Source organism: Cottoperca gobio, chromosome 4 (assembly GCF_900634415.1).
Source record: "Cottoperca gobio chromosome 4, fCotGob3.1, whole genome shotgun sequence".
Classification (NCBI taxonomy): Eukaryota; Metazoa; Chordata; class Actinopteri; order Perciformes; family Bovichtidae; genus Cottoperca; species Cottoperca gobio.
In genome coordinates, this window is record NC_041358.1 from 5,851,875 (window position 1) to 5,864,877 (window position 13,003).

The 13,003-nt window shown below is 40.6% G+C and overlaps 2 protein-coding genes across 7 annotated transcripts in view; both read right to left on the reverse strand.

Moving 5' to 3' along the window:
- Positions 1–1,926, reverse strand: part of LOC115006748 (zinc transporter ZIP3-like) — a 9,293-nt gene extending 7,367 nt beyond the window's left edge. The window contains exons 1-2 of one of the 5 annotated variants that reach the window (XM_029429191.1): positions 1,850–1,926; positions 835–1,090 (exon numbers count right to left, since the gene is read on the reverse strand). In XM_029429191.1, coding sequence (XP_029285051.1) covers positions 835–1,041 — 207 coding nt within the window. In that variant the 5' untranslated portion in view covers positions 1,042–1,090; positions 1,850–1,926. Of the gene's footprint in view, positions 1–834 lie in introns of all 5 variants that reach the window. The other 4 variants (XM_029429194.1, XM_029429193.1, XM_029429192.1 and 1 more) reach the window with 4 other exon arrangements.
- Positions 1,927–3,208: 1,282 nt separating this feature from the next.
- Positions 3,209–12,926, reverse strand: LOC115006746 (small glutamine-rich tetratricopeptide repeat-containing protein alpha-like). Of its 2 annotated transcripts, none has more exons than XM_029429190.1 (12): positions 12,782–12,926; positions 10,832–10,978; positions 9,886–9,989; positions 9,619–9,721; positions 9,411–9,510; positions 9,057–9,161; positions 6,806–6,941; positions 6,583–6,645; positions 6,201–6,238; positions 5,745–6,113; positions 5,097–5,221; positions 3,209–3,751 (listed from the first exon to the last, which is right to left on the reverse strand). In XM_029429190.1, the coding sequence occupies exons 2-11, from the start codon at positions 10,929–10,931 to the stop codon at positions 5,110–5,112; spliced, it is 1,230 nt and encodes a 409-aa protein (XP_029285050.1). In that variant the 5' UTR covers positions 10,932–10,978; positions 12,782–12,926; the 3' UTR covers positions 3,209–3,751; positions 5,097–5,109. The 2 variants fall into 2 exon arrangements, with proteins under 2 accessions (XP_029285050.1, XP_029285049.1); XM_029429189.1 differs by having other exon boundaries at positions 9,874–9,989.
- Positions 12,927–13,003: the final 77 nt, after the last annotated feature.

The window sequence follows — 13,003 nt, forward strand, 5'->3', positions numbered from 1 at the left end:
CAAGGCGCCAGAGTCTGGAGAAAGGCTGGAGAGGAGCAAAATCCAAGTTGCTTGAAATCCAGTGTGAAGTTCCCACAGTCAGCGATGGTTTGGGGAGCCATGTCAGCTGCTGGTGTTGGTCCACTGTGTTTCATCAAGCCCAGAGTAAATGCAGCTGTGTACCAAGAGATTTTAGAGCACTACATGCTTCCGTCTGCTGAAAAGCTCTATGGAGATGAGGAATTCATTTTCCAGCATGATCTGGCACCTGCCCACAGTGCCAAAACCACCAGTAACTGGGGTACTGACCATGGCATTACTGTCCTCGATTGGCCTGCCAATTCCCCTGACCTGAACCCCATAGAGAATATGTGGGGTATTGTGAAGAAGAAGCTGAAAGACACCAGACCCAACAATGCTAATGAGCTAAAGGCCGCTATTGAAGCATCCTGGGCATCCATAACACCTCAGCAATGCCACAGGCTGATTGCCTCCATGCCACGCCGCATTGATGCAGTAATCCGTGCAAAAGGATTCCCAACCAAGTACTGAGTGCATTAATGGACATTTTCAAATGTTTGATTTTGTTTTGCTGTTATAAATCTTTTTTTTTACTTGGTCTGAGGAACTATTCTAATTTTTTGAGATAGGATTTTTGAGTTTTCTTAAGCTGTAAGCCATAATCGGCAATATTAAAATAATAAAAGGCTTGCAATATTTCAGTTGATTTGTAATGAATCCAGAATGCATGACATTTTTGTTTTTTTTTAAATTGCATTACAGAAAATAAAGAACTTTATCACAATATTCTAATTTTCTGAGACAGTCCTGTATAGTGTGTGCCGCGTGCGTTACCTTTTCTCTGACGGCGGGCAGCAGAGCGTTGAAGCACGTTGCCAGGAACACGCCCCCTCCAAACGAGTTACACAGAGACAGAGCTCTCCTGTATATGTGGGCCTTGTCGTAGTCGGCATGCAGGAGTCGCACTGGGACCAGTACACCCGCCAGCATGAGGCCGAACAAGCCCAGCAGGCCCAGCAGCTTGGCCACCAGGATCTCCATCCTGAAGCTCAAACACTACAGCCTCATCACACACACCTCCACCCTGCTGCTGCTGGGACAGACAGAGACACTGGGGCTGAGTGCGACACGTTAGTGGACAGATCAGTTTGCCACATAGAAAGACAGACATTTGGCAAAACATAAAAAAACTCCCTTGACAGAAAAGTATTGTGCAGTAAAAAACTAATGAAGTAAATTAACGTCTGTAATGTATTTATGGACCATTTTGAGGTACCTGTACTTTATTGATTAATCGTTGTAGCTAACTTACCCAACTCAAATATATAGATGAGATCAATTAATATACCGGTTGTTTGGCTGGGTTAAAAAATATATATTTTACAGTTGTTTGAACGTTATTATTAATGTTGTCGCTGCATGTGACCAACGACGTCAAGCAATCTGATAATAACATCGCTTCTTGTGAGAAACTTCACAATAAAACATTACCGCGCATCAATCAGTCTATGATCATATCTTATAACAATCACTTAACATGTGTATCTTTGACGTATGTCTGCATTGTTTATGACAAGATTATTTAACATGTATGAATGACATTTTAACAGTTATCTGATACACTTTACTCGTTTACGTTGGAGACCAAAGGAAACACTTCCGCTCGTGTGCTGGCTGGAAGCGGCTAGCTTGACGCCAGCTAGCTGTCGTTAGCCCACCGGCAGCTCAAGAGGCGAGCTATCGCCTGAAAACTACGGTTATAATGGAAGCAGCTGTTCACATCTGGGTTTTCAAGTCGAGGCAGCTACCTCACCTCAACATAAACATGATTCGGCGTCACCGTGTTTACCTGTCCGACCATCCGTCTCCTCTCCAGCAGGTGTATGAAAATACTTCCTCATATCTTCACGCAGCTCCTGCGCGTTGAGTGGTGGAAATATTAATGACGTCAGGAACAGACATTGTCAGACAGTATGCTTATCCTTTCCTAAAGTAAAAGTAATAATGCCACACTGTAAAAATGCGCTGCTAAAAGTCCAGCATTAAAAATGTTACTGAAGCAGCAGTCTGTGTACGTATCTTCAGGAACATTATAATTTCTTCATTTATCGATCCATTGTTTGTTTTGGAAAAATAGTAAAGAGAATGTTACCCAGAGCCAACCTGACATGTGTACGTGCAGTATTTGAGTAAATGTTCTTATTTTTGATGAGGAAGTCTATTTCTGTAAAACAGATCAGATGTTGTGGAGTCTGATATGGTTACTGTGGATTTATTAGATAATCATTGACCATCTGTCTTGAGTCAAACAAACGTGCACCTTTTCAATATTTGATTATATTCAATGCATCTAATATTGTAATTCTATATTGTAACTTCTGCACATTTTTTTGGTTTTGTCTTGAATTCTCATTTTTACTTGTTTTTCTTTTATGCATGTTGTAGTTGTTGGGAGCCTGAGAACTCCTCCACTGTATTTGCTGTGCAAAAACGTCAAAGTAAAATAACACAAAATACACACATTTGATTGCACATTTGTTGCAATCATAAAATATTAAAGGTTGAAAGATTCGTCCGTTTTTTTCTCTTTAGAAATAAAAATAATTTATTATATATTTTTCAATATCCATTTCCTGAATAGTGAATACCAGCAGAAGAAAATCATTTTTCTTGATAAATACTGTATTTTTAACGCTGTAACAATATGAAAATCTAAAAATCTGAAAAATAAGTGCTCACAACATAGACACGAAACATGATGACGGGTAAACAAAGATGTTGCTTCATATGTGAATTATTTTCAGACATTAAATAATCTAGTACATTTGTACTGCAGAAATGTTTTTTCCATGCTGTTAACACCTTGCGGCATGTTAAATTTGGATATAAAAAGTATGTTTATTTTTTCTCTAATTTGTGCCTTTTTTTTACTGTATTTATAACATAGCTGATCACAGCATAAAGACATGAAATGTCCGATGGGTATTAAAAAAAGAGATGTTGCTTCATATTAAAGGAGTCACAAGGAAACCAGGTGGGGAACCACGGTCCTGGGACTTCGGAACACGGTTGGATTATTCAACCAATTTAGGGTGTTTACTTTTAGCCACATTTAAACGCTTCAGTGTGGATCACACCTCCGTCAGTGAACAGTGGTTTTTCTGTGAAGCTACGGCTGAAGAAAACAAACTGAAGCATCAGACGTCAGGAGGGTGTAAAATGTTGAGATGCTCTTTTTAATTGTCAGACTGTGTTTGAACAGCTCTCTGCCTCCTCACAGCTCAACCTGCCACACACACCAAGTTAACCCTGATACTCTTACACACACACACACACACACACACACACACACACTCACACTTTCACTCGCAATCAGATCCATCAATAAACAAGGTACCGGACAAAAACATTTAAAGTTACACTGTGTAGTTTTAAGAAGAAATTTCAAGCTTCGGTTTTAAACACTTTTTTTAACATCTATGTTCCTATTAGAGAATTAATTTTCATTAGAATTCATCAGTGTTTTATATCAAAGTGTTAAAGTCAAAATGTTCTTCCTAAAAAACACAGAGCCGCAGGAAGTGGGTGTTTGTTGTTTTTGGTGACGTGGCTCCTGAATGAAGCGGGAGCTCCTCGTTCTCTCGTGCAGGAATTATTCAGTGATGGGGGAAAAAAAACTTGTTTTTAGTCCTTCGAGTTATAAATGATCCAAATAAGCTCTTCTTCTCCTCCACGCACAAACCTATCCAACCTGAAACAGAGACAGGAAGTGAAATGTTAATCACTGCCAAAATAAAAGTAAAACAAGAACAAACAGGAGGCGTCTGTGAGCCTGCCGTGGCACTGATATCTGGACTTTTTAATAAATTGTATTACTTTATTATTACAGTTTAAGTGATGTCAGAGCTTAATCAGTACATCCACAGCAGGGAGCATGTATGTGTGTCGCTGCATTGCACTGGAATAAAAGATGGAACAGAGCATCATAATTCAAAATATCTTCAGTGAAAAACAGGATTAAATTGAGGACAATACAGAAACAAGATTGATCTGATTCTGGTTACTAAGATATATTTTTAATCAGATAATGATTAACACCTACCACAAACATCATCTCTTAAATGTGGTTCTTAAAAGAATAATGACCCACATTTTTGTGGGACATTTTACAGTGTCAAAATCTTGTAAATGTCTCTTGGAGCTATTGTTGTACCTTTTTAAAATGTTTTATTACTGCTCACATACACTGATTTACTTAACATGAGATAACTTGGGGGAAAAATGTAACAATACTTGTTTAAGCCTTTTTATTCATGCAGCTGTTGTTTCCCTCTTTATGTTTATCAACAAACAGATTATTATTTATAATTGCTATTAATATTGCTTCATCATGCTAGTTTGGTGCCAGAGACAAGAAGCTAAATTATTCATTCATTTCATTGGTTTCTCACTCAACTACGCATCATACATTTACTCAAGTACTCAAATTTGAGGTACTTGTACTTACCTTAAGAATTTCATACTTCTACTCCACTACATCATAAGAGACAAATATTGCACTTTTTACAGCACTACATTTATCTGACAGCTTTGCAGATTCAGATTATTAATACAAAATGTAATCAACTAATAAATGATGATGTATAATTTAGATTAAGCTATACAGCAGTAATTACAATAGGCTTCATCTTTACCAGCTGAAAGCAATAAATAATTAATGTTTCAGTAATTATAATTCAATAATATTATATATATTTTTCTGAATGGGCCATTCTGCATTATGAGTAATTTCCCTTTTGGTGCTTAAAATTTTATGCTGATACTTTCACTTAAGTAAATCTATTTTGCAGAACTTTTACTTGTATTTTTACATTGTGGTATTACTACATTTACTAAGACACATTCGTCTCATTTCTTCTTTCAGTAACACGGTCTTGTAACTTGCTCTAAAGAAAGAAAACAGCTGAATTTGAGCATCATTCCAGATTAAAACAAACCTCATGTTCAGTCTGTTAAACAGTGAATGTCACAGTTCTCACCAGAACAAACTGACCAGAGAGAGGAAACTAATCAGTAATGAGTGAGTGTGTATTTACTGTATTCTGAGTGTCATGGCTGCTCCTCGTTTCCAGCGCTGGGTGTTCGGTTGCGGATTTGACTCCTCAGCTGTTCGATGAGTTCGGGGTTCTGCTGCTGCATCTGCTGAGCAAACTGCTGACCGCTGCAAAACAAAGAGCACAAAACACATCAACCTCCCGACACTTTATTTATCCTCCAACTGACCGTCCACGACATGTCAAGATGTCAAGATGATGGCCAACAAGAAGAAGCTCAACATTAACTAAGAAACATTCTACACTGTGTATGTAGCCTGTGTAGAGACTATTATACATTACCTTTCTAACAATGGATTCATTCATCGATTTATTTATGGCTGAGATAGTTTAGTTTTATTAGTTTAAATAAAGTCACTAAGAGGGTCTGACTGTGTGTGGCTGTGACAATAGTCGGTTACAGCATGTGCCGCTTCGCGTTTGTCGTAAAACTATCATGCAGCATGTGTGTGTGTGTGTGTATGTGTATGTCAATTTGACCGGATATGAGAGTGATCGGTCGGTCAGCTAACCGGAGGCCGATCGATGGGTGCATCTCTAAAAATGAACTTATGCGTGTCTTGATTTAGTGTGAAGCAACTCAAATGAAAAATAATTTAGTGAGTATGAACACCCCGCTGAGGTACGTACGCCTGGATCAGTCCTGATAAATCTCCTGCTCCAGTACCAGCAGCAGGTCCGGGGAGCGGAGCGCTTCCTCCTAGTCCTCCTGGCATTCCTCCTCCTAGTCCTCCTGGCATTCCTCCTCCTAGTCCTAGTCCTCCTGGCATTCCTCCTCCTAGTCCTCCTGGCATTCCTCCTCCTAGTCCTCCTCCTCCTAGTCCTCCTGGCATTCCTCCTCCTAGTCCTCCTGGCATTCCTCCTGGCATTCCTCCTCCTAGTGCTCCTGGCATTCCTCCTGGCATTCCTCCTCCCGGCATTCCTCCTCCCGGCATTCCTCCTCCCGGCATTCCTCCTCCCGGCATCCCACCATACGCTCCTGACATCATCCCCGACATCCTGGGAGAGAATGAGGAGACAGAAAGTTACCCTCAACAAAAACCATAGAGAAATAAACTGACCGAGAGAAAATAAAAATCAACTTACAGCTGCTGAACCTGCGGATTGTTCATCAGAGAGGACGCCTGCAGGGAGACAGATGTTTAGATATTCAATAAAACTTTATTAAGGCTCACTTACCAGAGGTCAAGATGTACAAGAAATACTAAAAGAAGTAAATCAGATTTACATACACGAGTAGAGACCGACCCACACTGGGGCTTTGTTGGTAAGTTGGTAATAAAGAGTTTTGATACTGGTTGTTACTACTTAACACAGTTCATTTCAAACTTCACTAAGAAGTCAATATTATCAATAACAAAAAAGAAAATATTGAGCAGAAAAATACATAAAAAATAAGATCTATATTAAACTACAGATATCCACTGGCTGATGAAGGTTGTCTGTGACACAGAGTGTGAGCTCTCACCATGTTCATGAAGCCAGGGTTACTGAGCAGACCGGCCAGATCCACTCCACCCATCCCCGCTGTCTGACAGAGAGAGAGAGAGAGAGAGAGAGAGAGAGAGAGAGAGAGAGAGAGAGAGAGAGAGAGAGAGAGAGAGAGAGAGAGAGAGAGAGAGAGAGAGAGATAAGGACACGCTCATCACTGCATCACCGCTCAGAAAAAAACCTTCTTCTCCTCTTCTTACTGGACTGGATGTTTCCATCTTCTCCTCAGCGATCTTCAGGTTGATTTTGTAGGTGTCGTTGTCGGGGTCCAGCTCCAGAGCTTTCTTATAGTAACTCGCTGCTTCTGTGTGTTTGTTGAGGCTGGCCAGAGCCAAACTGAAACACAGCGAAACAGAGGACACATGAGGACTTTAATTAGGACACTCACCTCTATAAAATATGAATCAATTAAATGCAATGTGGTCCCTTAAGACTTCCAAATATTATTATACCACAGCGATTACCGTATTTTCCGCACTATAGAGCGCACTGGATTATAAGGCGCACTGTCAATGAATGGTCTATTTTCGATCTTTTTTCATATATAAAGCGCACCGGACTATAAGGCTCAAGCGAAACAAAGCAGTCAGATAAGTCAGTCAGTCAAACTTTATTAAACGTGTTCACAATAACTCTCAACATTGTTCAAACGTTAATGAGCGTATTCACAATAACTCCCAACCTTGTTCAGTTGTAACACGTAAAAAAAAAAAAGCAGTCTGATACCGCCAAATCAAACGTTAGCGTATTCACAATAACTCTCAAAATTGTTATGTTATAACACGTAAAATACAACACAATACACTCACTTTTTCAGTTCATTCCTCGTCCACAAATCCCTCAAATTCTTCGTCTTCAGTGTCCGAGTTTAACAGTTGGGCGATTACGGCATCCAGCATGCCCGGATCCCTCTCGTCATTATCCGAGTCAGTGTCGTTGCTGTTACCTGGCAGTTCAGTGATGATTCCGGCCTTCGTGAAAGCTCGGACCACAGTTGAGACTGATACCTTAGCCCAGGCATCCACGATCCATTGGCAGATAGTAGCGTAAGTCGCCCAGCGCTGTCTCCCTGTCTTGGTGAATGTGTGTTCGCCTTCTGTCATCCACTGCTCCCACGTAGCTCGCAGTTTAACTTTGAACGCCCTGTTGACACCAATATCTAGCGGCTGGAGTACTTTAGTTAATCCACCCGGAATGATGGCAAGCTCCGAATTAGTTTGCTTCACTTTGTTTTTGACAACGTCGGTGAGATGGGCGCGCATGGAGCCGCAGATCAATAGGGACGGAGATTTGTGGAAAAAGCCATCCGGTCTCTTGACGTAAATTTCTCTCAGCCATTCACTCATCTTTTCCTCGTCCATCCAGCCCTTCGGGTTAGCTTTGATGATGACGCCGGCTGGAAACTTTTCTTTTGGCAAAGTCTTCCTCTTAAAAATGACCATGGGTGGAAGTTTCTGGCCATTAGCCTGGCAACCGAGAACTATAGTGAAGGATGACTTCTCGTTCCCTGTGGTGCGTATAGACACCGTTCTGGTCCCTGTTTTCTCCACGGTGCGGTTCACGAGGATATCAAAGGTGAGGGGAACCTCGTCCATGTTGGTGATGTGCTCTGGCCGGATCTTCTTTTCAGTGATCTTGTTTTTGCAGTATGCGCGGAAAGTGGCCAGCTTTTCTTCGTAATCTTTTGGCAGTTGCTGCGAGACGGTAGTTCGTGTGCGGATGGAGAGATTACGTCTTTTCATAAAACGAAAGCACCAAGAAGGAACGCCTCGAAAGTCATTGATATTCATGTCCCGTGCTAACGCTGTTGCCTTCAGTCGAATAGAGACTGTAGAGACGCTTCTATCCGCTGCTCTCTGTTCAATAGCCCACTGTTCAATTTTGTCCTCTAACTGTGGCCATCTCGCTTGGTTCCCTCGGAAACTCTGGTCTTCTTTACTTGGCGCAGGTCATGTTCTTGCTTCCTCCACTTCCGTACCATTGATTCATTAATGTTGAATTCTCTCGCAGCTGCTCTATTCCCATGTTCTACTGCGTGACTGATAGCCTTGAGTTTGAAGTCCGCGTCGTAAGCGTGTCTCTTGACAGGTGCCATTTTGGGGTCCTTATACACACACACTGTAATATTATGGTGAAGCACAGTATGTATTACTCCGCGACGCGGACTACGGTAGCCGTAATGCTGCAAGCGGTGCGGCTTTGTAGTTTACCAAAGTCGTACTAAAACATTTTGACAGAGCGCCGTGTACCACACAAAATTAAAGGCTTTTAAGTGCGCCTTATAGTGCGGAAAATACGGTATCTTTTATCTTGTACACTTTTACAGCTGCTATTTGATGAAACTAGATTTACAGCCAATCGAGGAAGTAAGCTTGAAAAATGTATGCATTTCAGGAGAAAAGTCGTCAAACATTTTCAGTAGGTATCCGCTGGGAATGAGCTGGTTCTTACCCCATCCTCCCGTAGGCTTTGCTGTAGTTTGGGTCGATGCTGATGGCCTGTTCACAGTCCTGCACCGCTCCTGCATAGTTCCCTAGTTTACTGTACGCTGCAGCCCTGCACACGCACAGAAAAACACCACATCAACTTCTAAACTTTGAGTTCAGTTCAAGATAATTCCAAGCTTAAGTTGTTTGTCCTTCACTGATATGGGGTTTGATGCATGCATTCTCTGTAGAGGTGTCAGACTGCTTAATACTAAAATACCAGAGAGAAAAGGACTAAAACTGGTATAGGCGTTTGGTCTTAACATTTAAATCCCTAAAATGTAAGCGTCTGAAGAGGGAGTACTGATGGCACACTGACCTGTTGCAGTAATAGACGGCGTTCTGAGGGTTGATGGCGATGGCCTTTGAGTAAAACTCAACAGCAGCTCCGTAGTTCTCCACTTTCATTTGGTCGTTCCCTGCAGATCAAAACACACCACCTCATTACTGACAAATAAAACCTAGAATAGAGATAAAAAAAACTATAGCAGCGAAGAAGAGTATCATCCTTATCGTCCTCGTCTCACCGTCCGTTTTGAGCTCCTCTGCCTCGTCTCTCTGTTCCTCAGTGAGGGAGTTTGGAGGTTGTGGAGGAGCGGAGTTGTTGTTGACCTGCGACTCAGCCGGAAACTGCAACACACACACAAACACTGCAAGTCAGAAATCACTGGTTCAAAATACTTCATTACGTCCACAAAAACGTCACAAAAAACACCTAACAACACTTACAGCTGTCCTGATATTATAAATACATTGTTATATTTTACATGTAAAAATCATACAGGCCTGTTTACCCCGGCTGTGGCTGAGGCGAAGATCTCCGGTAATGTCATGGGGACGGCGAGGGTCTGGTCGTCAGTCGAAACTTCATACGCCGTCTCCAAACACTGAACAGCAACTGCAGAACAACAAGCTCCTTCATAAACAAACTGAGGAAACTACAATGAGAGAAGTTGTGGATTACAATCCGATAACAGGTTATTCCTTAGAGTCAGAGTACAAACACCACAATAACAAGCGGTGTTTATCGTCTCCCTTTTACATCATATATCTGCCTTTTTTTAGGGCAGCGAAATAACACTTAGTTGAATCTGAGGGTTGGGACAAAGTTTATATCACAACAATTATTACAGTTATAGATGTCCTGATCGAGTTACTCTGTCCCTGATCCGAGTCCTTTAATATTTAATATCTGCCGATTTAGACTCTGATCTGATAATTATATTCACCTAAATAATCAATAAATATGTTTCTGACATATTGAAATAACAGCTGTAGATACTAAACTGATTTAACTAAGTACTCTAAATACTGACGGTCATGATATATAAAGTTTATTATCTTAAATTATTGATCTGAATGAAATGAAATGAATGAAAGTAACTGGAGAATGTGACTCCTGACACTGACAGGAGATCATCGAGAGCGAAGATGTCTCACTCTGATTGTACAGTGGAGTTTGAGAGTGGAGCTTCTTCCCGACAAGTTTTTATTTTGTTCCTTCATCCGGAAAGCACCACCCGGTTCCTTTATATTGGAGAGAAGCCAGACATCTCTACGGCCGGTATCTCCAACAAAAACAATCTTGACTGATAAATAACACTACAGGTAAGAGGAAAGATATTTATTTCTGATTATGGGTTGAATTGTCCCTTTAATACAAAGAGATATTATGTTAATATGCTGTGATTTTTAGTTTGGTATCCTACCGCTGTTTCTTGTTGTCAAAGGAGGACTCACCTTCCAGACTCTCCTGGGCACCTGAGGTCAGATTCCCCGACTTGAGCTGATCGTGGAGGAACTGGAGGATGGAGAAGGCGAGACGCTTGTTGTCTGTCATGGTGACGGAGGCTCAGACCTCTCTGTGGTCACTGAGGGAGAGAGACCCTGAAAATGATAACAAGAAGGAAAGTCAACCAGCTTGTCACGTTATCATGTTATTAAATGTCATGCAGATGAAAAAACACATCATTACTTCAGTTACTTATAAAAATGAGTGTTAAATTAGAAGGAGTAACTCAAGTACTGTACTTAAGTATAAATTGGAGGTACTTGTATTTTAATTGAGTATTTCCATTTTGTGCAATTTTACTTACTACTCCACTACATCTCCGAGACAAATATACTTTTTACTCCACTACATTTATCTCACAGCTTTAGGTACTTTACAGATTGTATCCCCTTACTGTCCAGTGAAAACCTTTTATCTCTAGATGTGTTGATTTTAAATGTTTGTGATAAACTGAAGGATGAAGTGTTCCTTATGTGGTGAGACAATTCTCATACTTTTTCAGTTAAATAAATTATTTTAAAAGCCTCTTGGATCAGATGTAAAATGTATCGTCACAGACCAAACAGGCTGTTTTCTGAGCTCATGAAAAGGATCACTGCAAACATATAATGATGATCTTATAGAATAAGATGCATCGCTGTAGATTAAACTACCCAACAGTATATAAGAAGTTACAATTGGTACAACCGTAAACATCTACTGAAGTAAAATGCAACACATCCATTAATGCAGCAGTAATATTAATCCAAAATGATCATATATAATAATAAAACACTGACAGGGAGGATTTTACTGCACAATGACTGCATTTCCTTTAAGTATATTTTGCTGATAATTTTTAATAAGATTTTCAATGCAGGACTTAAACTAGTAGGAGCATTTTCATACTATACTATTTACTATAGTAAAAGTCTACCACTGCCTTCTCCCCATCAGTGTCTCTCTCACACACACTCACACACACACACACACACACTGTTATTACACTCTACTTAGCCAGCCCCTTTAGCTTGTGGAATATTCTAGAAATCAGGCTAAGTATAATTCTGCACGACTGTAATGCTAACACCTGCCAGCTAACACTAGCCATCTTTGTTTCATTATGTGAATCATGATAAAAAATCAATGTGAACTGATAGTAACAAGAAAATTAGCCAATTGTGAGTCAAATATAAGGGACGTTTTAAACCGCCGCTGCAAAGTCACTCTGACCGTGAACTGGTTTTCAAAAACTAAATTAGCAGGTGACATTTAGCTTAGCATCAATGACAAAGTGTACGCTTGCCTTACATTCGTTTCACAATTACTTGTAAAATTAAGTTTATACGGACCCCCGGTTATAGTTCTAGCAGTTTACCGCTAGGAAAGTAATTGAGTGTAGGAACAATTAGATTTAGTATCATGGGAGGAAACTTTTAGGTAGATTCGACACACATACTCTTCGGTGACGGGCATCAAATGATCTCAATAGAATGTCACTTAAACGTCTAATATCTCATTTACGCTCGTCGATACTTAACTACTGCCCATTACAGTACTTTGTATCCCGTGAGGAAATGTGTTGACAATGGGCGAACCCGCTACTGAAAGCTATAATTGTATTAATTTCAGTGTTACTTGGTGTACGTAACGTATGCCGAATTGAAGAGTGTTTTTTGACAGTTCATGGCATGTTTCAAATAGGCCTGCGATTTTACTCAGAAGCAAGATCATGTTGTATTGCCAGAGCTTTAATATGGTTTGGCGTGACGTGCTCTCCAAACTACAACGGCACGATGCTAAACAGCTAGCGAGCTAGCTGATCACATTGCGTTAACTGCAACGGTTCTGCCGTATACATATGAAACATGTCATGCTACCTGGTCTAACATGAGGACACAGTAATGTGTTTTTCCTACCAGCTGTCTCTATGTTTCAGTTGTGTATGAGCCCGGTAACGGATAAATTGACGTTAGCTCCAATCCTTCGAGTAATCGTAGCCGTCATTCAGCTATTTAATTAGCTTGGCGCGGAGTTATGTCGTCATGCGTATGCGCCGGTGTAGTGTGGTCTGTTTCCGGCGTCAAGTTATCAGTAAAAACTGAAAGTACCGGAGTTTTGGAAAACTTGCCTTCAGAATA